The following is a 24,272-nucleotide window of genomic DNA, read 5'->3' as shown; positions in this document are numbered from 1 at the left end:
GTCCATCTACCCGAGTGCGCGACTCTCAGCCCTTAACTCTCGCACTGACGACCTCGCCTGAACTGCTTCTCGACGCGTCAAGCCCCCCATTGCAATGCCACCCTCAGGCTGAACGCGAGGTTGTGCGACCCCTCCGCACACCTCACAGCCGTCACGGTCTGGCGCCTCCGCAACCTCACTTCACAACTGTCCGGCCCCCACTGACACGTCAAAGGTCGCGGCGGCCCCGCCCGCGTACAACGTGGACAGATAAACCCGGCCGTCCATTCCACCCAAAACCTACCGCCCCGCCGTCAAGAGCAATGAGCCATGGCCAACCACCAAGTGCTTCAACGAAGGAGAAGCAGTGGTACAAGGACGTTGACTTGGGCTTCAAGACGCCTGCTGAGGCAATCAACGGCACCTTCATCGGTGTGTCCTGTACTATGCAGGCCTGTATGCTGATATTCCATGCGCCCTGCGCTGCCTTGCCTGCTCAGACAAGAAGTACCCCTTCACTGGTGATGTCTCCATCCATGGCTGTATCTTGACTGGCTGTGCTATCTCGACGAAGATGACTCGCACGCTTATTATCCCACAGGATTATCTCCACTACTGTCGGCGATGCGGCCAACGTCCGATGCGAGGATATGTGAGTATTGGAAAGTCCGGATACACACGCATCGCGAGCGGGAGGTCACCGTGCAAGCAGTACAGACAGGCACTCCAAAGCTCCCGCAGGAGACGCACCCCGTGGCGAGGGCGAACAATCGTGACGACTTGGGCACACAAATCATCGGCTCGAGCTTGACGAGCAGGGCAGGAAGGCAGAGGAAGGGCGAGGCTGAATAGCAATGGTAAGCACGTCACGGTCTGTCCGTCAGCCCTTAGGGCCTACTCCATCACCCTCTCTCCCCTGCACGTTTGACTTGCACGTTCCCTTTACCGACGTGCTCTCGCCTACATGCAGCTTGCATGCCGTCACGCTGTCACTTTGCAGCCATGCGTGTGCGCCGCGCCCCCGCCACTCGCCGGCGATCCGCTGCTCCAGAATCTTGCAACTCTGCCCCGCGCGAAGATCGTGTTGGCGCGCTACACGAGCAGGATGTATCCTCTCGTGCAGAGCGCGTCTACCAACTCCCTCCCTCCAAACAATCCAAGCCGTGAGGCTCGCTACACATGCCCACGCTCCGCCTTATGACCAACCGACCCACGGTTTCACCCTGCGCGAAGGCGACGAAGCCTGGATGTGTATGCGCTACGAGCTCGAGGTGCGCGCGTTCCTCCCGTCTGCCCTTACTTGCATATCTCACAACCGCTCAGCTCGCTGATGCCACTTGGACAAGTCAGTTCAACGCGAAGACCGACTGACAGTCAGCAACGGAACACAAGATGAATGGGCCCACACATACGATGACGGACCCGCTTGCACCGTCTCGCCGGGCTCGTACGCCCACCCATCTGCTCGTGGACCCACTCGATGACCTGCGGACCTGCAGTACCCGCTTGTGACCCGTACCCGCTGCGGCGGGCGGAGCCTCAGCCTTGGATACCAATGATTATAGTACAGTAGCTACCAGTCCACTATAAAGTCATTGTACACTGCATGTAATATAATCACCCGTCACTGCCCATTAGCAGTCAGAACGTCACTCGTCAGCACTTCAGCAATACACAAGAATTGTATCTGATGTGTGAGCTATCTGACGGCCACGTTAATTGCTAATGTTATCTGACGGTTTGGCGTCACATACCATCAGCAAATCAGCAACCGTCAGAACCCGTCAGTGAAATCGCCCTTTTCCTGATGAACTTCGAAACTGTGAACATCCTGCGCAAGAAACACGCTGGGCGATTCGGCGACATCTACCTCTATGTCTCTGCGCTGGCGATGTTCGCCACCATCACTCTGGTGAGTTGCAATAGAATCCCGAAGCATGGTGTTGACGACATTTTTGCAGCACGAGGTCGTCGACATAGTGCGGGCCATGCAGGCGTTCACGGGCGACGAGTCAAACCCGGCCTATGCAGGTGAATACTATAGCGACATCGAGAGCGCGATCAGCGTGTGCAAAACAGCCGTATATACGGTGGTAACAATCCTCTCGGACGCGTTTATTGTCAGCTCCTTTCGCATTCACTGGTATGGCTGCAGAGACTAACCACACGCAGGTCTTCCGAACATACGTTGTGTGGAACCAGAACCCACTCGTGGCTATCCTCCCCACCTTGCTCCTCATAGGCGATCTCGGTAAGTCTCTCGTGCTCGTTCGTGTGGTCGTGCCAACGCACAGCCGTGACAGGGATGGGCATCGCGGCTGATCACGAACTGACGCAACTGAATGTCGGAACAAGCAAGTTCAACGCAGATGCGATCGCGCGCCGTACGCAGGCCTTCTACGCGCTCACTCTCACACTGAACGTGATCTGTACCCGTGAGTGCCAGCTGGACGACGTGTCGTGTTTTGTCGCTGATGATGGGGGCGGAACGCAGTGTTGATTGCCTACAGGATATGGAGTATCCAGAAGGAGTTGGCATCTGTCAACACGATCACGTCCGGTCGGACGAGTCTGACGCGGATCGTGAACATCCTCATCGAGTCCTGTGAGTGGGGTTTATTTGTTAGAGGTTGCTGAGGACTGACAACCGCGCTCTAGGCGCTGTGTACTCCGCACTCCTGTTCATCCTCATTAGCACATACGCCGCTGGCTCTCCGGCGATGTTCATAATCCTCGACATTGTGAGTACGACGGCTGCTGAACCCGTCTGTCAATGCGCTAACCATGTTGATTCGCTCTGAATGTAGACCGCACCAATAATTGTAAGCCCCATACTCCCGGCGGCTGCCACACTCCGGGGCAATGACCGACTGACAATACGTTCTAGGGTATTGTGTTCTTCTCCGTGATCAACCGCGTCGGGCGGGGCGTCAGCCACGGGGATCATGCCACCTCGCAAATGCTCACCACGCTCAACTTCAACTCGCGAAGTGGCATGACCCCGTCGACGGGCAATACGGTGGAGACGGCAACGGAGCTACACGACATGGACTCGTTCCACCTCGACGTGACGATCAAGGCGGATCCGGTTGGCTTGGACCCCACGGAGAAGATAATGCCGACCGCGATGTTTATGGACAAGAAGCCCTCCTTGACGGGCATGGACGCTGTATGAGGGTTCAGATACTGGCGTGGATGTCGATTCTACATGTCATGTCTGCTGGCGTCTGGACTGTGTCACGTTACTTATCCTACAAGATAGTTTGACGAAGTATGTTAGTACTGTAGACTGGCGTAGATTCAATGATATAGTGTTATATCTTGGTTCTTTCATGCGTCCGAGTTTTCCAAGCACGTCTCGTCCTCGGCTTGGGAAGCAGTGGCCGCAGTGACACCAATTTGGCAGTATTACGTAATTGCGCCGTGTCGCAAGTTCGCAACCCATCCCTGTCGACTGTTGCGGCAATGCTTCCAGTCACGGCGACATTGACAACGTTGAACTGAGAATTCTCCCTGCTCTCTTCATTGGTCTTGGATAACGCAAAACCGCGGCCGCTTATGAATTGCTACCACCCCTTCCGAATCACCATGGCCGAGGGTTCCGCTCGGATCGAAGACCGGGCCTCTGCACCGGATGAAACTTTCAATCCTTTAAGTGAAAGATCGATAAAATTGACAAAATCTTTTTCACGATATTTCGTATGAAAGATTGTCAATAAAAGTCAGAAACAATCAATTAATCATTCAGACTCGAAGTATCAGGAACAGATCACAGAAGGATTCATTGACAAGTGTCTTTGATCTGTTTGTGATCCTCTAGGCAAATGATTGAGAACATGATATTCAAAAATTCTTGAACACTATGTGGCTCAATTGTTCTGAAAGGATTGAAAACAGATTGTCACATGGGGTGTTACAATCTGTTCTCAATCTTTCAGGCTGTCACAATCTGTTTCAAATCCTTCCAGCTGTTGATATCTTGGTGAGATTGGAAACAATTTGTATCCCAGGGGTTCAAAACAATTTGCCCAAAAGGATTGACAAGAGATTGTGACACTAGCTGTGACACTGTGCCACTTCCCTATGACAGTGCAGTGAAGGCAATTATGCCAAACCTATGATAAGCTGCCTTCTGCTGGTCTGCTCAGTCAATTTTGGTCCCTCTTTCATTGCATCTGGACATGCACAGGTCTGGGACATGTTCATTAGTCATACAATGAGATGCACATCTCTAGGAATGTACAATCACAAGTACAACCCTGTACACTGAGTGCATCTAATGAGACTCATGTGATGGCAGGCAATGAATGAGGGACCAAAAATGACTGAGCATACCAGCAGAAGGCAGCTTATCATAGGTTTGGCATAATTGCCTTCACTGCACTGTCATAGGGAAGTGGCACAGTGTCACAGCTAGTGTCACAATCTCTTGTCAATCCTTTTGGGCAAATTGTTTTGAACCCCTGGGATACAAATTGTTTCCAATCTCACCAAGATATCAACAGCTGGAAGGATTTGAAACAGATTGTGACAGCCTGAAAGATTGAGAACAGATTGTAACACCCCATGTGACAATCTGTTTTCAATCCTTTCAGAACAATTGAGCCACATAGTGTTCAAGAATTTTTGAATATCATGTTCTCAATCATTTGCCTAGAGGATCACAAACAGATCAAAGACACTTGTCAATGAATCCTTCTGTGATCTGTTCCTGATACTTCGAGTCTGAATGATTAATTGATTGTTTCTGACTTTTATTGACAATCTTTCATACGAAATATCGTGAAAAAGATTTTGTCAATTTTATCGATCTTTCACTTAAAGGATCGAAAGTTTCATCCGGTGCTGGGTGTTACGAGCGATGAGATCTCCTCATTAGACCTCAAGGGCTACGCACCGCTCTGATATCTCTATTGCGAAGTTTGGCTCCATGGAAGAAGAATGTGTCTTCTCATAGCCCGTCAATCATCATAGGAGCGACGGATTTCTGGGAACCGGGAGCAGTTGAGAACTGGGGTGGTAGCGGGAATGAACACTGGCTTCCCACTTCGGTGTTGCCATCGACAATTCTAGTACGTGTACGCGTCTATCATCATTGGTTTTGCAGTAGACCGAGACATTGTCGCGACAGGCGTGGGGCATGGACATACTTGCTTGCTACTATATTCACATACGGCTCCTGGCTATGTACTACTAGCTACCCTGGTCCTCCCGCTGAGCGGGCGGTCGCCACTGATGAACAGCTACTGTCAGAGCTCAATCACGATTTGCTCTCTAAATATAGCTCGTCATGGGCCCCTGCAAGGCCGTGCCGCAATGAGCACGATGGCATGTCAGGGAAATGCTTGTGAGCTGCGAGGAGACCTCCAGAAGTCGTTCAAACGTATGTCGCATCAAATTTTCAATGCTGTATATGTGTGGGAAGGCTCTGACGCCGTTGACAGGTCAAATTGGACATGACAGTAGGGTCACTACAGTGAAGGCGCAAGAACTCTGACGAAGAGAAACAACGCGCGCTCAGAGAGAAGACTAATGAGCAGTTGTCCCGATGCTCCGTAATCCTCAGACGAACTGCCATGTTTCGTTGTAGGATTCGCGAGTTTACGGTCCTGTCAACATGCTAACTTTGTGGCATCACCCCTCAGACCACTATCAGTGGCATAACGGGATGATCGAGCTTCGGCGATATACAGAAGAGTCCGCAATGGCACACCACATCGACTGCGCGCCTCGTTTTGGCAATACACAATCTGACAGAAGTTCAGACTCCATCGAGAAGTGCTGTCTTCCCATTCTGAACTGTTGCCTTGCGATCTGTTCAACATGTGCCGCGTTCAACACGCATACGCGCGCCTCACCAAACTTACGACCCGGAACGCACATCCATCCTCCCATCCAGTGGATTAGGGCCATCATCGCTGCCTACCTCGCGATGTCTGCTTCCTCATTGCACGGTGACTACGCGGGCGCGATAGCAAGTCCATCCCAAATTCTCGAGAAAGACCCGGCTCCCTCTACAGCAAACACGCTCGAGTCGCAGCTCCATGTCCAACGATTAGACAGTGGCTATCATGCCTGGGCATCCATCGTAGGGGGGTGAGTTCTGGACCCCTATTGTCCGTACATTGCTCACGCTAACCTTGTATGCAGCTTTTTTGTCACTGTCGTAACATCCGGATACACCAGTGCCTTTGGAGTCTACCAAGACTTCTACACCCGCGAGGGTAATGCGTCCGCTTCGAGTATCAGCTGGATCGGATCTAGCATCAGGTTTTCGTGCAATTCCTCTGACAGGCCCTGTCAGGGGCTTCATAAGCGCTCAGGACACTTCAGATCGCGTCAGAACGGTTCATTTGGCCAGTCCTCAAGGTGTCGAATTTTCGCAAATTGTTGTTGTCAGATAGAATTCTCAGACATCTTCAGAAAGTCTCAGAGTGATCCAGAGTGGTCAGATAATGTGTCAGACTCTCAGTGACTTCAGATGTCATATGCTCAACAACAATATATTTCCGTCATTATAGACAGCTCTAATGGCATACTACTGTACATACATGGGGAGTGCACAAGAGAACGAACCAACAAACACGTAATGGCACTCCACGGCAACACTCACACTAAGCTCGCGCCCACTACTACCCGGTGGGCCCATGCACGTCAAGACTCTGTTGTCGAGCACTAATCCATGAGCTTACACGTTGCTCGACGCGTGCGGGTCGTCCATCGTGCTCGCGCGTGGGCTCATCGGGCTGACGCGCCGGTGCTTGGCAGCCTGGCTCCTCGAGCTAGAGGCGCGCTCATCTTCAGCGGGCCTACAAGGATTTGGCTGAGGGTCCGTTGGGTGCGAGATCTTGTGCTTCCGGCCTGAAGAACTCGTGCTGGACCTCGGTTCGTTGGAACTAATTGAAGAGCGTGACACCTTGTCGGACGTCACACGGTTAAACCAATTCGTCTGCCTCGAGAGGAACTGCGTGAGCCCATTCAAGGGCGAGACAGAACACAGCAATGTTCCCGGAGACGCGGAACCCGTGCCAGGGAAGACGACCTCAGGCGGGCTAAGGGAGTTGGAGGATGCGCCGCGGGGCCATGAGTGTCGTAGCAAAACGAGGGTAATTGATTAAAATGCTAAGCCCCGGTAAGGTATACGTCCTGTGATTGATATTAGTGGATGGGGTTGTGGGCGCTGCGCAGCGATGTCGCGTACGCACCTGTCGCGTAGGGTTCTCCAGCCATACCCCAGGTCTTGTACAATGAGTAGACAGTAGGTAGAGAGGCGAGATGAACGAAGCCGTCGGCGTCGACGTTAGAGGGAGACCTGCGCGCGCTGGCATTCGTTTGACTGCGTTCGCCAGGCAAGGTCGCAAGACGACAAGAGCTGTAGTACTCACCTGATCACTTTGCCTTCTACCCACATTTTTCCTTCCTTCGCGACCATCCTTCGCCCCCCTCCCCCGTCACAGTTGCGCGTCGCTTGGAGCCCGTTGCAGCTGCTGGGCCACGCAATCGTGGGGCGCGTGGCCGGTTGATTCACATGCCGACGTCTCTTGCGGACGGACTTGCACATATGTGATCGAGGTAGGTAGAAGCGAAGCGAAGGGGGTGCCGAGGCCAAAGATGGAGGTGTGGTGAAGTGCAGCGAGAGGACGGTAGCAAGCGCGCGTCACTGACGTGTCGCAGTGGCTGAGGCGCTTAGCACTTCAGCTGCGCCTGCGAGTCGTGCTCTCCTCCTCCACATCGACATTCACGTACCCAAGCACCTTCCCGCTCGCTCGCGCGGACATCCACCCGTCATCTGGTCACCCACCCTGCCATTGACTGACCCGCGTTTTCGACCTATCCTGCGCTGCTTGGGCCCTCGCCGGCACGACCCTCTGACGTGGCAGAGCTCTGCTGCTCAACCTCGACTTCCACCGGACGTTCCGCCCGCGCGTGGATGAGCCCGCACGGACGTCTTCGTCGACCGCCTCCTCAGCCTATGTTACACCTTATAACCCTGACATACCATGACGACGGACGACTGGCGCGCGTGGCCACGGGTTTGGATCGAGCGAGAACAGAGAGTGGGGACGGGATAACGCAAACAGGACGTCGAGAGGATGCACGAGATAAAGTGCGTGTACCCTATGATGCTGATACACCGCCTGAGCCCGCCCTCCAACCTCTGCCTGAACAGTTGCAGCCGCACCCCTCACACGTTCGTGCTGTCAATGCGCCCCGGCTGGACAGTCCGCCGCGCAGATTTCGCCGTCGTGCTGGCTGGGGCACGAGTGCAAGACCACCGGGTAAGTGCGCTCTTCACCTCGACGGGAAGTGTGTTCGCTTCATCGGTATCGAACATTATCGCGGCATTGTCGTCAGTCGGTCTGAATGGCGCGCCAACGGGCGCACAGAAGTCACGGAATCGCATACTCTTGTGATCCTTGCGAAGATCGTGAACGATCCTGCTCACGCTCCATCAGCGGTCGGGATCCCCGTCGAGAACTCCGCAGATGAGACCATGCTGATCAACGTGCTGGAGGTGCGAGAACAGCAGATTTTCGAGCTCGCGGCAGAATGGACTCAACGGCAGAGACAAGGAGGCGGTCCACCGCAAGGTCGAGGAGCTCAATTGGAAGAAGGTCCTCTTGCACGGTGTTGGCGGCTGGGCCGGGAGGTATTCCACGCCCGGCAAGAAGTTCGACGGGGGCTTCTTCCTGTAGGTAGACCGCAACACCCATTGCACTACTCTCACTGACTGGTCTACAGCCTCCGCCTCGTCACCTCCGTGTTGTTCTTACATTCCTACGTCCCGAACCTCTCCCCCACTTCCATCTCGATTCTCCTGCGCGCGTACTTCAGCACCTCCCTCGCACTGTACATCGCGCGCGGCCGCCCCGCCCTCCGCATCCGCAACTTCTACGCATCTGCTGCCAACCCACCCGCACGTGCCCGGCCCCGCGCCCACACCACACAAAGACGCGCTCTCCGCGGAGCCGACGACGAGCGCATGGTTCCAGATCCTGCAGCGCACACTCGCGCACAACGACGACTACCTCGCGAAGCTCCAGCGTTCCCTAGCGCACTTCGCCAGCCTCTACGGCGCGACGCCGGCGGGTCTCGCTGACGCGACCAACGAGGATCGCGACCCTCGCGTCCGCACTCAACGCGAGGATGGAGAAGACCTCGGCGACGCGTCGTGAGAGCAACGAGGCCGTCGCAATTCCGGGTCCCAAGGGTAAGGAGATTTTTCGGAGGCCTCTACGCCTACTCAGGCACTTCCCTCGAGTGCAGCAGCGTCCAGAACGTCTCCGGCGCGCCGCGCACCTCGCGCCATAAGCGCGGATGTGGTCAGTTCCGCGCCCCTATCCCGCTCGAGGATAACTCTGCGCACGGGCCCCACCTACATGTGCTCTGACGGGTAGACGTACATTATGATATGTAGTAGTCTTAATACATTGCGTTTGTGCCAATTAATCTGCAGGAGGGGTTTCCTGATGAAATTTGTGATATCTGCTTTCTGACGTACTGTGCTACCTGATACTTTCTGGCACTATCTGAAACCAACTGGTGGGTTGTAATATCTGGAGTGCCCTGACAGGCTCTGACGCTCTGAAGGCCGGCTCTCAGACGTACATACCGTCAGAGATTGCACAGTTTCCTGATGTACGCAGCTTTTCTTCCTCCTCGCGATGGGTCTCCTGTCCGGCGTTCTTCTGGACAAGGGCTACTTCAGAGTAACCCTCCTCCTTGGATCTCTCCTATTTGTCTTCTCGTGCGTAGTATTCCTATCTCGCGTTGCTGCAGCTGGCACCGCTCTTCGGCGTTGCACGTATCGTCTCGATGACTTGGATCCGTATGATCAAACTCAAACAGAGGCAACCTGCACTGTGTGTTCTCGAGTACCCCTTGATACGCAGCCATCGCCCGTGGTGCTCGGCGCAGGACAACGTCCTACATGTTCTTTGATTGAGGTGATCCAAATACATTGCGAGCAGGGTTCGCGAATGCGCTACTGTATGTAGGGAATTTGGATAGGCGACACCTCTACACATGAATTCCCTATTGGAAGTATTCTGATCACTTTACCTCAGGCTATTCATGGTATCCATCGCCGATCGCAGCAAATACTACCAACTCTATCTCGCCCAAGGTCTCGGTATGGGCATAGGCGGCGGGCTACTCTATGTCCCTTCTCTAGCTGTGCAAGGTCACCACTGGCGTGCCCGCCGCTCCCTCGCTATGGGCATCGTCGTCTCAGGTGTGTCCGCAGATCAGTGCCTCTTATAATCTCTCGCACTTACTACCGCTCGTGTGCATCGACAGGCTCATCCTTGGGCGGCCTCATATTCCCGATCATGCTCAACAAGCTCTTCAACGGGCGCACTGGCTTTGAGTGGGGTGTGCGCGCGAGCGCCTTTCTCGTCCTCGCGCTTCTCGTTGCGAGCAACTTGCTCATGACCTCGCGCCCGCCGGCTCGCGCGGCGAACGCACCAAACGCACACAAGAACATGAAGGCCATCCTAACGGACGTGCCTTACATGCTCTTCAATCTATCGTGTGTATCAGACCAGTGCCCTCCTACCGTGCGATCGGCGCTCATCCGTTCTGTGCAGGTCACTGCTAAACAACTGGGGCCTGTTCTTCCCGTGTATGTGTTTCACTTCATGTCCGAGCCCCCGCGCCTTGTTACGTGCTCACGCAGGACCACGATCGGGATGCAGTTTTCTACCTCCAACTGTTTGCCATCCTCCATGGCATAGATTCAAACATCGCCTTCTACACAGTACGCTACTCTGCCCTCCCTTACATCCCTCGACCCGACTGACGCCTTTGACTGCCCCGCGCATCACAGTTGGCGATCATGAACGGCGCCGCGATCCCAGGCCGCATTGTGCCCAACTACTTCGCGGACCGGCTAGGGCCGTTCAACTTGCTCGGGCCCGTCACGCTCGTGTGTGCTGCGCTCCTGTTCGCGCTCTTCGGTGTCAAGGACGTCGCAGGGACGATGATGTTCGCGATCTTGTTCGGCTTCTTCTCTGGAGCATGTGAGTAGCCCTGTATCGTTGCAAGCGTCGCCATCTGACTCGCTGCGTGTGCAGATCTGTCGTTGTGTGCGCCATGCATAGCCAGCTTGGCGCGCGACCCGAGCGAGATCGGGTGCGTATGCATACTCGGCAGTTGATTCCATTCGTCCGCTGATACGACACCACGATGTGGGGCTAGAGCTCGTTTCGGACCCGCGTACCTCATCAGCTCCCTAGGCGCACTGACGGGAAACCCCATCGCCGGTGCGCTCCTCGGGTTGACATTCCCCTGGTGGAAGCCCATCCTATTCTGCAGCGTACGTCTGTTTTGTTGAACAAGGAGTGAAAAGGGAGTGGCAAGTGTGAAGGCAACACTTAACAGACTACAAGACCAGTTAAGGACAGCAGTCAATGGAGGGCTTGCAAGGTCTCAAGAGACTGAGAGGGAAGACTCAGCAGGCGTAAGACAAGAGGAGAGACTGATACATTACAGGGGCATCCAGCCCAGTATATATACACATGAGAGAGTCATCACATGATCGTACAGTAAGCGTAAGTAAGCGTTATGTGTAAGCCTGTAGCAGGATGAGTAAGGCATACACACTTCGTGTCATGATGATGCAATATAGTGCAATGAGCGAATACATCAGGATGATGCGATATGGCACTATAGATAGAACGTGCTGGAAGGCACTGGAAAGGACTGGACAGGCCTAGATCAATGATGTGATCAATGATGCGAAGTGATGTGATCAAGGAATGTGATGGAACATCAAGGAATGATCTGGAATATGATGGAACCATGTGGAATGTTCCATACAGGTCTAGAACAAGTCATGTGCTACAGGTCTGGATCAAGTCCATCAAGAATGTACGTAATATGTAGCAATGAAGAACATAAGTCCATAACGGGTAAGGATAAGTCCTATTCCGTGTGATAACACCTGAAATAGTCGAAGTTCAACATGTTTCGCTTCTGCTTGTCAACTCATTCACCGCTGCGAGTTCCACTGCGTTCTACTGCGCCTCACTGTTACTGACGAAGATTTGTACTGTAGATCTCCTCTGCCTTGGCTCTGGTGATCATAGTTGTCACGCGCAATCTGGTTGCTGCGCGCAAGAAGACGCACTTGGTTTGAGGGCATGGTGATGCTGAGGATGCAATTCCGAGCTTGGGCCTGCATGCCAGGGAGAGGCAGCATGATTGCGTAGTAGCGCTACCAATAGCGAGTCGTGTCGTGCCGATCCTGTCTGCTGCAAGACGATGTACAGTAGGCTGCCCGCCCCTGCCCATGAACTCCTCCTGCTCCTGAAACCCGCTCTTGCCCATGAAACCAGCCCTTGCTAGTGCTGAGGAATTCAGCCTGAACCTATATTACTGACTTGGCATATACCCGCCACTGCCCGACGTGTCTCGGAGGACAACAAAGATGGGATATACATTATTGTACACGTTGTTCAGAGCTCCCTGACCTGACCCAACCATGTCGTCCGAGTTCCGCCGTCAAGCTCTCAAGGCTTTTTATCTCATTGCGACCGTTGCTTGGTTGCTCGTCCGCATTCCTTTCTGGATCGTGACGAATATCGCCCCCTCATCGCGTCCCCGTGCATTGCGGTCGCTGCGGCGCGTACTCAAGTCAAGATATTCGGAGTGTTCATCAACCTCATGTACGCCACGGAGCTCAAGTCGTCCCCATCCTTGGAGGAGTCTGCCAGCTCTGTGGAAGAGAACGGATTCGTGGGGGTCGAAACTGTGCCAGACCTCGTTGTTGGGGACATTATGTAATATAAATTACGTGACACACCGTAAGTACATCAGCGCACACCAAGAAGCAGTCGTACAGGCATCCTCGTATGCCGCATACAACCGCACTACGAATTAGAATCGAGTTACATATATCCATTCCTTTCTCAGACGCGCTGGGTGCCCTTTCTCTTCACGACGATGCTCCGCGCTGCGGTGATGAACACAGCGCCGGCGAAGATAACGACCTGCATCATGTCAATCCGTGAGCACGCTGTACCATGCCACGCTAAACACTGCTTTCGCGGTGCGCGGAAAACGGAAAAGTAGATCGTGCCGTAGTGCACGCACGACCCATACTGGGCGAGGAAAGAAGCGCCAACGACTTACCGCACTGAAGATGATCGGCTTGTACCACTGCCCCTGTTCGTCGTACAGCGCGCCCGCAATGGGCGTACCAGTCAGCATCGCGATGGACGTGAAGAAGTATGCGAGTCCGAGACGCATTCTGACGGTACGCAATGATTTCAGCACTCCATGCTCCGATCACGTCCAGTCCGGAGAAGACAGAGAACGCACCCGATCTCATGCACGCCCTTCGACAGCGTGGCGACGGCCGGCGGCATCAAAGAAATCGCTGTTCCATCGGACACCAACGTCAGTGCGACGCTTTGGATGAGAGCAGGTTGAATGACGCACTAGCTCCGGAGAAGAAACCATACAAGATCGAGAACACGATGACCGCGCCTGTCGACGTAACGCCGAACATGGCGAAGACGAGCGCACCGGTGACAACCACGATCGGCGCGAGCACGTTGAACGGGCCGATGCGGTCGGCGAGCATGTTCGGGAGCGTCCGCCCAAAGATCGACGCCGCATTAAGGATGGCAATCTGGCGGGAGGGGTTGTGAATGTCAGGCTTTCTGGTGCGGGAACGAACAGGGTGGGCGTGCATACCGTGTAGAATCCGAGAGTCGAGGAGAGGCCGTGAAGGTTGACCCACAATTGTAAGTAGAAGTCTGGAATGCGGTGCAGTCCATTCAGCTCGCCGCCTCACACACCCCTCTTGACAACTGAAGCCGCTCACACGGGAAGAACATCCCCCACAACACCAGGAACAACCTAAAGTGACACCCTATCAGCACACCATAGCCATATTCTATCCCTGCCGAACGCACCCCAACACGAGCACCAAGAATGGTATGTCCGTCATGATAGCCTTCGCGTCTGGCTTTTGCCCTGGTCCTCGCTTCTTCGCGCTCGGAAGACGAGTCGTCATGACGGCGTTCGCCACGGTGAGGAGGCCGAGGGTGAGGAACGCCGTTGCACGGACACCCCAGGCGAAACCTGCGCTGCCGTGCACGAGCCTGTTCAGCATGATGGGGTATATCAGGCCACCGATACCAGAGCCTATGAAAAGGAAGAGATGTTGAGCAAATAGGTCTCGAAAGGATGTGCAGGAAGGAAAGGCAACTCACCAGTCATGACGATACCCATCGCAAGTGAACGGCGAGTGCGCCAGTGGTGCGCCTGCACGGACATGGCAGGAACAAGCATGAGACCACTTCCAATACCCATACCGACTCCTTGCGAGAGAATGAGCTGGTAGTACTTGGCCGGGTGGGCGAGCGAGAGCATGAACATGCTGTAGGCGTGGCATGAGCATACCGTTGAGAGGAGAGACGGTGATCATGGAGAGGATGGTAGGAGGCGTACGTACCAGAAGACGTAGAGTAGACTGCCGAACCCGACGACGTGGTGGAAGTAGCCCTGATCAAACAGCTTACCCGCCGGCAGGCCCATCGCGAACATAAAGAACAACTGGTAATGGTACAGTCTCAGTCAACAAGAATGATAAGGAATCCACTGTCGCATACCTGTAGGGACCCGATCCAGCTGATGTTCGACGCCGTAGACGCGCCGGACAGTACATAGTAGTCCTGATAGACACCGAACGAGTTCGAGTAACCAAAGGTCGTCGTGCAGATGAGGAAGCTGGACACGGTGGTCAACTGGAGAGCAACCGCGCCACCGGGCGATGGACATACCCTCCAAGGACGGATAGCCATGCTTGAAGGCCGCCATCAGGTATGGTAATGGTGGGCTGCGGGACAAGCTTCTCGACGACAGGCGACTCGGATGGAGGGTATTCGGTTTTGGGGGCGTCCTCTGCTGGAGGACTCGTAGTGGACGACTCGGACATGATGCTCGCGAATTGCACCAGCGTGCACCGCGGCGGGCGTTACAGTAGGGCAGACAAGCTACGGCGACAGGACTTGGCTATGGGCTTGTCGAATTCGTTGCTGTCAGTCGTACAGGAGAGAAGCAACGACGTGCCGGAGGGCTGCATCAGGCGCTGCGGCGACCCGGACGTAAGTATTTCACGCCAGCGCAGTGCGGCGAACGAGCGCGCATACCTACGTGAGAACAACGCTGAACAGCGGTGCTTCTCGGTATCAGTGGCTTTATGGGGTAAGAATAGAACGTACCACGACGAACAAGCCCTCCCGAAGAAGTCATGATGCATCATAGCGCTAGGACGCATGGCCCTATGAGCGTCCTCCTTGCTCAGTGCGGACGGTGGGAGAACGCCTGCCACCGCCACCATGACAGGCGGCAGACTCCGTGCTTCAATCAACGAATACGTACTATTACGTAGAAGGTGAGTTACCTCCAAGATACAATGTCACCAGACGCGCTCGTAGACGATGCGGCAATGGGGTCGCTGGCTGCGTCACGCACGCACTGGCCGACAACTGTCAATTAGGTGAGCCACAACAGTTGTTCGAAGACGTTATGACAATGACATAAACCCACAACGCTTGCACGTGCTGCCTATGAGACCTCCGTGAACATCGTTGCACGGAGTGTGAAAATTGGATGAGGGTGAGGAGAATACCTGAGGCCTGAGTGCTGCACCGGCCACTGTGACTTACTGTACGCAACAGCAGTCCCAGTAATGTAACTGGCATGCCGCTGCCACTTCGCCAAGCGCCCTGCCGGCAAGGCAACTGCCGGCTGGCAGGAGGGCAATTACCTGGCAAGGACTGGCAGGCCTGTGGCTGAGCTCGAGCAGCTTGAACATTCGTCGCCGCATCGGGCCGTAGATGCGAGGCCACAGACAGGTAGAATGGCTGACATTGTAAAATTTGTACATACTACATGGCCTCAGGCTGCCAAGTACTACCTGAACTACGATGAGCATGTCCTTCCCTGGCAGATTTGCTGACACATTCTTGGCGACTCATCTCACAAAACCAAGAAAGCTCCCTAACAAGTCTAATGGGTACAAGTATCACTGCCGATACTGTCCTGAGAACAATGGGACCTGGATACAACACCATGAAAATGTCTACATAGGGCTTCGCCCTGAAGCGACAATAAACGGGATGTCCAACCAACCAACCAACACTGCAAAAACCACCCTTCTCGAGCACTCAGGCTGCCAGGGCGCAGTCTCAATGGAGCGCTAGGGAGATCATGGCAAAAGCAGGTCTGCAAAGCACCGAATCTACGTAATTACAATGTTTTTCTCTGCCAGTACCCTGCCACCTGGCAGATACGGCAGCTGCCGGCACGCCGGCAGGCGAGGGGCTGCGTCCGACCTTGCCATGTACACTAAGTCCCAGCCACGAATCATGATGACGTGGCGCCGCATACCGAATGAGGAAGGTGTGGTTGTACGCACTCCGAGTCCGACAGCCTTTTACCCGGGTCCCCGTGCTCTACATAACTAGCCTATTAGTATGCAGGCTCCAAAAGTCCTGTTATTTATTCATTCGCGTAGAGGCTTCGGCGTGATACATAGCAGCAATGAAATCCCTCCTGTAGAGTACAGTAATAATACATGAAGAAGCTAACCGAAAAGCGAGCTAAGACCAGTGGGGGGTTCCGAGGCAAAGCTTGGCGTTCTCTACCACAGGCAGCGGCCCGTGCACCTAGAGCTCAGACTGTGATCGAAAGTCACCATGGCACCTCGGCCCAGGTCACTTTGCCAGTTTCTCATTCTCTTTCGCACTGGTACCAGCCAGCTTCTCTAGCCCCCTCAACGACATATCCGCCAACAGCTGCAGCTGTGTCACCTCCACATACGGGCGCAGCATAAACGCGAGACGGGCCGCTGACAGTGAGTCGACCCCATACGCCGTGAACGGCGTTTCAGGGGAGAAGTCCTCCGCCGAGACGCCCAGCACCCCGCGTACGATCGCCGCCATCTGCGCACCCGCATCTTCTGCCCCTCCTTCACCTACACCCTTTGTAGAGTTATGCCCACGGTCGTCGAGGGAATCAGATGAGAGGATATGCCGCCCAATGATAGGCATGCCCCGCGTGCGCTCGACCGCGTACCAGTCGACAGTAGGGACATACCGCGCGAACCGTTCGCCCGTTTGGAAGCGGCCTAAGGCGTCCTCCAGCCACAGAACCATGTCTATGCGCAGTTGGTGAGCATTCTGTGGTCAAAGGAGAGCTGGGGGTGCGAAGCTCCAGACGCACCTTCCGCTGTGATGCCCCACTGAGCGAACTGCTCTAGCTGAGCAGTCTTACCCGACTCGCTGAGGTCGCTCGCACGCATCATCGCGGAGTCGATGATGCCCGGACATACGAAGGCGAAGGCGTTCGAGTACGCAGACACTTGTTCTTCCATCGCCGTGTTCGCACTGATATCATGTTAGCCATCACAAGCATTGAGTGGGCCATTTCGCAGCCACTCACGCGCAGTAGTTCGTCTGACCGCCGTTCCCAAACAGGCCCGCAACAGACGTGAACGGAACAAGGAAGTCGAGCGATGCGATGTCGGCGCTCTCACGGAGTGCATCAACCACACCAGTCTTCGATTCGTACACCTCCGCGAAGTCCGCCTCCTCAAGCCGCGCGAACGTACGGTCCGCCAGCGTGGCCGTAAGGATGATACACCCTGCGAGCGGTGCATCGTCCGAGATCGTGCGGAGGAGCTGAGTCATGCTCCCGACGTCGGAGGCGCTTGTGGCTGAGAGGCGCAGATCGAGCTCGGGAAGCGATTGTAGGTACTCGAACGTGCGCCGGACAAGCCGGTTGGAGGTTGTCTGCAGGCTAGCCGCGCCTCTGCGCGAAGTGACTATGATGTGTCGAGCACCATGCTGGCATGCGCGCATGAGCAAGTGTGAAACGTATCAACTTGTGACACTCACTCGGTATAGCATCAGGGTGACGTGCGCCCCTAGGTTGCCGATACCCCCCAGGACAAGGTAGGTCCTGTGTGGGCTGAAGGCCACTATTGCCGGTGTCTTATTCGCAGACGTGATTACTGTAGCTTGCGGTGGGCTGTGGCCGTCGACGGTCTCACCCAACTCCTCTACATGGACCTCTAGGAAGGCGAGCACGAGCTCCAGCGCGTCCTGCACGGACCACAGGTCGTTCTGTAGGGACCAAGGAAGCCCCTCGTGCGGGTCGTTCCAGAGATATATCTTCCTGTCTTTCGACGTTGACGTAAACTTCAGAAGCTCGATATAGGAGGCATCTGTGTATCCGGACACGATCAAGTTGAATCCGGAACGAAGTGCGGAGGATAGTTGTAGGGGTGTTGCGTCTGCAGGTACTCCTACGACAGCGATGTTCTGCCTCTGATACGTCCAAACGATCGCTGATCCAATGGAGGTGTCTGCATGGGTGACGAGCACTTGGAGGTTCTTGCACCGTTTGACGTTGTTGAATGTGTGCGTGCCTTGGGCAAGGGCAGCAGCGACGACCCCTGGTGTGAAGCGTACTACAGCGGCCGAATGATGCTCCAGTCGCGGAGAGAGACGAGACGAAGCCTCCCTGCGAACGCCAACGACCTTGGTAGGAATACCTTGCACGAGTGCGATGACTGTGCCATCGTTAGAGCGATTGAGTGCGAGTAACTCGCTTCCCTTGACTTCCACTCCGACAACGCTCGTCACATCTCCTACGTCGGAGGCGTCCCGCACGTTGAGGAGCATGTAATCTTCGCAGGCGTGGCTGTGAACAGAAGAGTCGACGCCGTCCTCATCCGAGGTAGTGCGCTCAGGAAGAGGCACCATTCGTGGCACTAGGACACCTCCATCCTGAGTGACGAAGATGTCCAGCTCCTCGCGCATGCACGTCGGGATCGTGTGGAGACACTCTTCGCATGCATCCTCTTCGTAGCTAGAGGGGAATATGACGACGCGGATAGTCCACAGTAGATACTCCAGTCGCAGAGCCCGGACGAGGCCAAGTGCGGCGCCCCCACCGCGACCTTCACTTGTGAGTACCCAGACGTCCAACGGCTCTGCAGGGTCCAGGCCACTGAAGTCCCACTGCAGGTCGACCTCGTGCCCTTGAGAATAGTGGAATACAAACGCTTCTTCAGGATTGAATACGGGAGATTCCGGTGCGTCGCCCGCAGGTGCTGAGATTTTCTGGCGCCAGGTGAGAACGATCGAAGACGATCCATCAGGCGTGACCAGCGTGCGTCGAACCGTCAATCCTGCATCACGTAATGTTTGTGAGAGCTTTTCGAGTCCATGCGTTTTGTGGCCGTTCACCGGCAGATCAAGCCGTGTTGTGACAACCAATGAGCCTCCGGAGACGAGTAGACGGTTCAGCTGCGCCGCATGGAGTTCGCCCTCCGGAAGGAATAAGGATACAAGATCGAAGGACTGGACGGGCTCAGGATGGGGTTTGGCGAGATCAATGTTTGAAGTCCTGACAGTCCGTCGTCTTGGGTCAATGTTGATATGAGCCTGCGTCCCCTTCGGAATGCTGATATCAAAGAAGAGATGAGGGAAATCTTCAAGAATGGGGACGATGTGGTCGATACGTGAGAGCTCTGAGCATTTTCAGTCAGTCAGTACTCACACCAGCTGCAGACTCATCGTGCGTACCAGTACCAACGACGAGGATACGAGCAACGCGTCTGCTGTCTTGATCTGATATTTCTTTGACAGCTTCTTGCAATGCGCCCGAGTGATTAACGATAGCGTCTGTGAGATGATCCTCCTATTGCCGTCCGCGAGCGTAAGTATAGAGATGATGCAAAAGGAAAAGTTCATCTACGCTACTTACTCTGAAACAAATCGCACTCTCATGCACTTTTCCGTTTCCGTGGTGGTGCCCATTAACCTTCGCTTTGTCTTCAATAACCGGCCGTGGCGACAAAGTGGGATGCTGCAGCACGACTTGGAACGGTATCAAATCTTCAGGTGGAGGATTGAAATGATGTTTTGCGACCTCCAGCCTCTGAAGGGTACACAAGGGGCTTCCGGCGTCATCTGTGATGGTAATATCATAGAACACGGAGGCTGAAACGGGAATCTTGTTACTCGTGTCCGCTCGCCGAAGGCGTCATTGCTTACATGGTGTCCACTCCCTGAGTATTGTGTGCGTATAGATATGATCCGGGAAAAAATGGACCCGAGGAGAACGATGGAGGATGACAGCATCGACGTGAGCAGGCAAGTAGTAGCCGTTTGAGCTGTGGTCCCCATGGAATGGTCTGAACGATGTGATATGCAAGCAGGCGTCAAGGATGGCTGGATGCATCAGATACCGCCCGTCACTGCAAGACAGTCAGCGGCGATTTCGATCTGAGGACAAGGCAAAAACGTACCGCTCTAACACCCCATCCATTCCCTTGATCGATACTAGGGCCTCGTGATAGCCATAGAAGACTTCTGTTACTCGACGGAAACAAGGTCCGTATGCAGAGAAATATCCGAGTGATTGATAGAACGCTACAAGTAGCCTTTCAGTCCTGATGTATCCCTTTTGTACCAGCATCCACTCACAGGTTCCGCTGTATCCTTCACACCGTTGACGTATAGTATTGATATCTAGCTGGGTCTGACGTTCGGTCGATCCAAATGATAGGTATCCACTCGCATGAACCCTCTCCGTCTGTCACCGTATACAATGACATGCAATACCTAGCAGAAGTAAGATGAAAAACGCACCGGCGTCGCCGAATTCGGATGGCTGGATGAGATCGAAGTCTTGACCACCCAGCGGAAACCATCGCGAGAGATATCAACCTTGGCAGGCTTCTCGGATGACAAAGACAGAATGGCTCGCATGTCCACATCCATCAAGGCCGTAGCTCCGAATTCCAATGCCTGGAGTAGCAATTCGGTCAGTATTAACGTCAGTACTGTGCGTCGTCAGAATCCACGGACCATCTCAATGAAGCCGGCCGCAGGCATGATTGGCTCCCCTCTGATGACATGCTCCGCCAGCGTCGGATGTGTCTCCTTGTTCACCTTGAGATAATCGTGATTGAGCGGTCCACTGTGCCCCCTCATGTGCTTCACACCCCCGATAGTGTCGGGATAGAGAGGATATGATTTGCGCAAGAAGGGGTACTCCGGTAATGGAGCATTCAGCTCGTGACATGCGCGCCCATTTAGCGCCGTAAAGTCGACAAAGTTATGTCCCACAGAGGTAAGCTGTCCGCATAGTTCCAACAGATCGCGATGCTCCGTAGACGGGCGGCCTTGTTTCCGTCTGCGGGTCGACGAGAAGATCGCACCAGCGTCTTGAGTGATCTGTGAGACATATGACGACAAGACGGGATGCGGAGAGATCTCGATGGTTGTCGTGGGTGACGCATGAGCTACCTCCTGAACCGCTTGTGTGAATAGAACAGGGTTTCGGGTGTTATTCCAGAAGTACTCGGCGCTGTAGGGTCCTTCAAATCGAGTGCCAGTATACGTGGAATATGTCGTAACGTCTGGTACATGGCGTCCCGGATACCGTTTGAACAAGTCGTGAAGCGCCTTGACGTACTCGTCGCGACATTGTTCCATCATGGACGAATGGATTGGTACTCGGGTTCTGATCTTGCGACAGAAATAGCCATGGACAACGGCCAGCTCCATGAACCGGTCTATCGCTACCGCGTGCCCAGAGATGGCAATGGCAGACGGAGAGTTGTAGCAAGCTATGTCAAGGACGCTGTTATCGTCTTCTTGGCGAATGTGGTCGATGAGCCTTTGGGCCTCGTCTGGCGTGCAGGACACAGCGGCCATAGTGCCGGCCAGAGCTTCCATAGACGAGAAGGTTTGTCCTCGTAGAACTGCTAGCTCCACAGCCATCGCCTTCGGGGCTGCGCCTGAGGCGTAGAGGACAGAGGTTTCCCCTGCAGAGTGGCCAATCACGATATCAGGCTTTACGCCTAGATGCGCGAGCAAATCAAAGAGAGCCATTTGAAATATTGCGATGGAAGGTAGAATTAATGATATGGGCCAGGTTCCGTCCGCCGCTGGTGCGGTCCCTGCGAAGAGACCGTGGTCTCTAATGATTGATCTGCCCGTTAACCTCATAAAGACACTGTCCATTTCGAGGACACTATCTCTGAAGACAGGGAAATTGTCGAAGAGCTCGCGACCCACTACAAATTACCGTCAGGTCCTAACCACGATGCCAGATCAAACGGGATAACGTACTGTCGGGATGCTGGGGCCCTTGGCCTGAGAATAGAAACACGACAGGAGGCTTCATGCGCGAACAACGTCGGGGTGCAGAGAACGCGACACAACCAGAGGAACCCTCTTCAACGACAGCGTAGGACCTCCAGGTCATCTGCTTCGCCCTTCGACCTACTACCGTTGACAGAGCGCGCAAGTCCACCTGTTCTGAGTCCAACAAGCTCTCTAGTGACTGCCCTATCGAAGTAGCGCTACGCGAGGAGAGTCCGCATGCCATCAAAACGACCGAGCCAGATACCGCAGAGCGGCTGGGCGCAGGGAGTACGGGAGGGCCTTCCAGGACGACGTGGCCATTCGACCCGCCGATGCCTGAGCTGGCGATGGATACCAGTGGTAGCTTCCCGTTCCGACATGGAAGTTGGGTAGCGGTCAAGGGAACGCGAAGCTTGTGCCTGTGCCATTCAATTGCGGGGTTGAGCGTACGCAGATTCGCAGCCGGCGGTATAGTCCCCGTCTTGAATACTGAAATCACTTTGCACAGGGACGCGAGAAAGGCTACGATTTCGGTATGCCTGACCGTGCGTCAGCTCAATATTACAGTACTCGCTATACTAGCATGCAGACTCACCCGATGTTGCCCTTAACACTGCCTAACAGTAACTCATCGTCTCGACAAGATTCTTCGCCAACCCAGTTTACTTCCGTAGGATCTCCCTTGGCAGTACCTGCGCGGCTACTTAGTTAGTACTCTGAAACGAGATGGCCTCTGTAACGCACCTGTTGCATGCACCTCCACATAGTCGACGTCTCTGAAACTCCTGTTCGCTCGCGTAAATGCTTGCCTCATCGCCGCCCGCTGTGCTTCCGCGACCGGAGCGCCCGGAGGCGCCGCGCCCCCAGCAGAGTTGATTGAAGTGCCCAAAACCTGTTCGCTCCGTGAGACAAGGAATGAGCGCGCGAGTCTGGTGGCTAACCGTGGCATAGACGCGATCATGATCTTGGAGAGCTCGGTCGAGAGGCTTGAGCACCACTGCCACACAGCCTTCTCCCCTGGAGAAGCTATGGTGCACGCGCTGTCAGTATGCCTGCCACGATCATTAGAACAAGCCGCACCCATCCGCAGAAGCGTCAAAGGGCTTGCATTTCCCGTCCGCGGCAAGAATTGAGGCTTGACTGTACGTGAACCAGTCAATGAAACTACGGTAGCCTTAGTATACCTCCAAAGCGTATGAGGGACCACTCACCGATGGTTCAGCTGACAACCCGCCACTACCGCAGTCTCGCAGTCTCCTTGGGAGATGGCCTGGACCGCCAGATGGAAGGCGGTCAAAGTTGAGCTGCATGCCGTATCCGTCGGAACGGATGGGCCGAGCAGGTCGAGGTGGGTAGAGATCCGATTGGCTACCATGGACGGGTATCCCGCGAATGAGCCCCGTCCGTCGTATTCATCCTGGGAAGCCGTCAGTAGTATTCAGTCCACGTGAGGATCAGCAGGATGTACCGGTTCACATATAGTCGTCAAGTCGAATGCGGTCGCCGATGTGAAGCAGCCGACGTTCCTCGATCGATAATCAACTCCAGAGTCGAGTAAGGCAAGGAACGCGTTCTCAAGAAGTCTTCTTGTTGCTGGGGCCATGCTATGAGCGTCTTTCGTTGATACTCCGAACTCGACATTGTCGAAGGAGTCGATATCCTTGAGGAAGGCGCCAGTATCAACTTGAATTTCTCCAAGATGTTGACCGAGCCATCTGTGCAGTGACGTTGAGTGCGGCGGAGGTATATCAAATGACGTGGAACGTACGCATCTGCATTGAAGCGGCCTGCTGGCATGCGCTCATATGTATCAACCCCGTCAAGCAAGAGCTGGAAGAAAGCGTCATGATCAAGGTTCTTCGGCGAGTACTTCCCGCTGGGAAGCTCCACCGAGAGGCCAACCTACGAACCTCAGCAATATGAAGCAAGGAATGGAGGTAGAGCGACTCACGATGGCGATTGAAGTCATGGGTAAGTGCAAGTCGTGATTTGATGTATGTGCTTCTAAATAGTCTGATGCCGACGCGTGCCTCAAACCGACACGACCGGAAGAGGATCCGTGCGATTTGATTGCAAGTCTATATATGTGGCCGCAGTTCCGCCATTCAACCTTAT

At 54.5% G+C, this 24,272-nt stretch overlaps 7 protein-coding genes across 7 annotated transcripts; 4 read left to right on the top strand and 3 right to left on the bottom strand.

Moving 5' to 3' along the window:
• Nucleotides 1-302: 302 nt before the first annotated feature.
• Nucleotides 303-3,154, top strand: C8Q71DRAFT_854771 (uncharacterized protein; the record flags this gene model as incomplete). Its single annotated transcript, XM_047927102.1, has 9 exons — nt 303-411; nt 1,740-1,891; nt 1,941-2,099; nt 2,152-2,230; nt 2,283-2,414; nt 2,474-2,584; nt 2,638-2,720; nt 2,787-2,801; nt 2,867-3,154. The coding sequence occupies 9 exons, from the start codon at nt 303-305 to the stop codon at nt 3,152-3,154; spliced, it is 1,128 nt and encodes a 375-aa protein (XP_047782388.1).
• A 2,442-nt stretch (nt 3,155-5,596) lies between these two features.
• On the top strand, nt 5,597-6,383 carry C8Q71DRAFT_721358 (uncharacterized protein; the record flags this gene model as incomplete). The annotated part of the gene is made up of 3 exons (XM_047921438.1): nt 5,597-6,075; nt 6,130-6,203; nt 6,274-6,383. The coding sequence occupies 3 exons, from the start codon at nt 5,597-5,599 to the stop codon at nt 6,381-6,383; spliced, it is 663 nt and encodes a 220-aa protein (XP_047782387.1).
• Nucleotides 6,384-6,667: 284 nt separating this feature from the next.
• On the bottom strand, nt 6,668-7,540 carry C8Q71DRAFT_721357 (uncharacterized protein; the record flags this gene model as incomplete). Its single annotated transcript, XM_047921437.1, has 3 exons — nt 6,668-6,943; nt 7,185-7,218; nt 7,365-7,540. The coding sequence occupies 3 exons, from the start codon at nt 7,538-7,540 to the stop codon at nt 6,668-6,670; spliced, it is 486 nt and encodes a 161-aa protein (XP_047782386.1).
• Nucleotides 7,541-7,681: 141 nt separating this feature from the next.
• On the top strand, nt 7,682-9,261 carry C8Q71DRAFT_430834 (uncharacterized protein). Its single transcript, XM_047918503.1, has 5 exons — nt 7,682-8,086; nt 8,150-8,494; nt 8,553-8,671; nt 8,722-9,190; nt 9,247-9,261. The coding sequence occupies exons 1-4, from the start codon at nt 7,910-7,912 to the stop codon at nt 9,077-9,079; spliced, it is 999 nt and encodes a 332-aa protein (XP_047782385.1). The 5' UTR covers nt 7,682-7,909; the 3' UTR covers nt 9,080-9,190; nt 9,247-9,261.
• A 383-nt stretch (nt 9,262-9,644) lies between these two features.
• On the top strand, nt 9,645-12,118 carry C8Q71DRAFT_854769 (major facilitator superfamily domain-containing protein; the record flags this gene model as incomplete). The annotated part of the gene is made up of 9 exons (XM_047927101.1): nt 9,645-9,727; nt 10,047-10,213; nt 10,279-10,510; nt 10,569-10,603; nt 10,677-10,738; nt 10,808-11,000; nt 11,055-11,112; nt 11,179-11,296; nt 12,038-12,118. The coding sequence occupies 9 exons, from the start codon at nt 9,645-9,647 to the stop codon at nt 12,116-12,118; spliced, it is 1,029 nt and encodes a 342-aa protein (XP_047782384.1).
• A 614-nt stretch (nt 12,119-12,732) lies between these two features.
• C8Q71DRAFT_742301 (major facilitator superfamily domain-containing protein) lies at nt 12,733-15,125 on the bottom strand. The gene is made up of 10 exons (XM_047922849.1): nt 14,772-15,125; nt 14,601-14,718; nt 14,444-14,544; nt 14,202-14,368; nt 13,902-14,133; nt 13,811-13,845; nt 13,681-13,742; nt 13,423-13,615; nt 13,303-13,360; nt 12,733-13,231 (listed from the first exon to the last, which is right to left on the bottom strand). The coding sequence occupies exons 1-10, from the start codon at nt 14,924-14,926 to the stop codon at nt 12,982-12,984; spliced, it is 1,371 nt and encodes a 456-aa protein (XP_047782383.1). The 5' UTR covers nt 14,927-15,125; the 3' UTR covers nt 12,733-12,981.
• A 1,584-nt stretch (nt 15,126-16,709) lies between these two features.
• On the bottom strand, nt 16,710-24,126 carry C8Q71DRAFT_794932 (putative polyketide synthase; the record flags this gene model as incomplete). The annotated part of the gene is made up of 19 exons (XM_047925572.1): nt 16,710-17,152; nt 17,218-17,381; nt 17,437-17,840; nt 17,892-19,492; nt 19,587-19,701; nt 19,795-20,003; nt 20,058-20,234; nt 20,513-20,534; nt 20,655-20,813; nt 20,874-22,087; nt 22,143-22,696; nt 22,753-22,849; nt 22,902-23,049; nt 23,099-23,183; nt 23,238-23,321; nt 23,369-23,574; nt 23,626-23,872; nt 23,926-24,059; nt 24,109-24,126. The coding sequence occupies 19 exons, from the start codon at nt 24,124-24,126 to the stop codon at nt 16,710-16,712; spliced, it is 6,081 nt and encodes a 2,026-aa protein (XP_047782382.1).
• Nucleotides 24,127-24,272: the final 146 nt, after the last annotated feature.

The sequence above is a fragment of the Rhodofomes roseus genome (assembly GCF_022264815.1).
Source record: "Rhodofomes roseus strain CIRM-BRFM 1785 chromosome Unknown C8Q71scaffold_4, whole genome shotgun sequence".
Classification (NCBI taxonomy): Eukaryota; Fungi; Basidiomycota; class Agaricomycetes; order Polyporales; family Fomitopsidaceae; genus Rhodofomes; species Rhodofomes roseus.
The sequence above is the reverse complement of the archived record's forward strand: the minus strand, read 5'-3'. Positions and strand labels throughout refer to the sequence as shown.

What these genes read in the sequence shown, in the direction of transcription:
- C8Q71DRAFT_430834 (XM_047918503.1), top strand. Translation starts at nt 7,910, where the DNA reads ATGAGCCCGCACGGACGTCTTCGTCGACCGCCTCCTCAGCCTATGTTA. An exon ending in GAGAGGATGCACGAGATAAA is followed by an intron (nt 8,087 to 8,149) that starts GTGCGTGTACCC and finishes CTGCCTGAACAG; the next exon opens with TTGCAGCCGCACCCCTCACA. An exon ending in TGCTGATCAACGTGCTGGAG is followed by an intron (nt 8,495 to 8,552) that starts GTGCGAGAACAG and finishes GGCAGAGACAAG; the next exon opens with GAGGCGGTCCACCGCAAGGT.
- C8Q71DRAFT_742301 (XM_047922849.1), bottom strand. Translation starts at nt 14,926, where the DNA reads ATGTCCGAGTCGTCCACTACGAGTCCTCCAGCAGAGGACGCCCCCAAA. An exon ending in GCTGGATCGGGTCCCTACAG is followed by an intron (nt 14,545 to 14,600) that starts GTATGCGACAGT and finishes TACCATTACCAG; the next exon opens with TTGTTCTTTATGTTCGCGAT. An exon ending in GTGGGGGATGTTCTTCCCGT is followed by an intron (nt 13,743 to 13,810) that starts GTGAGCGGCTTC and finishes ACCGCATTCCAG; the next exon opens with ACTTCTACTTACAATTGTGG.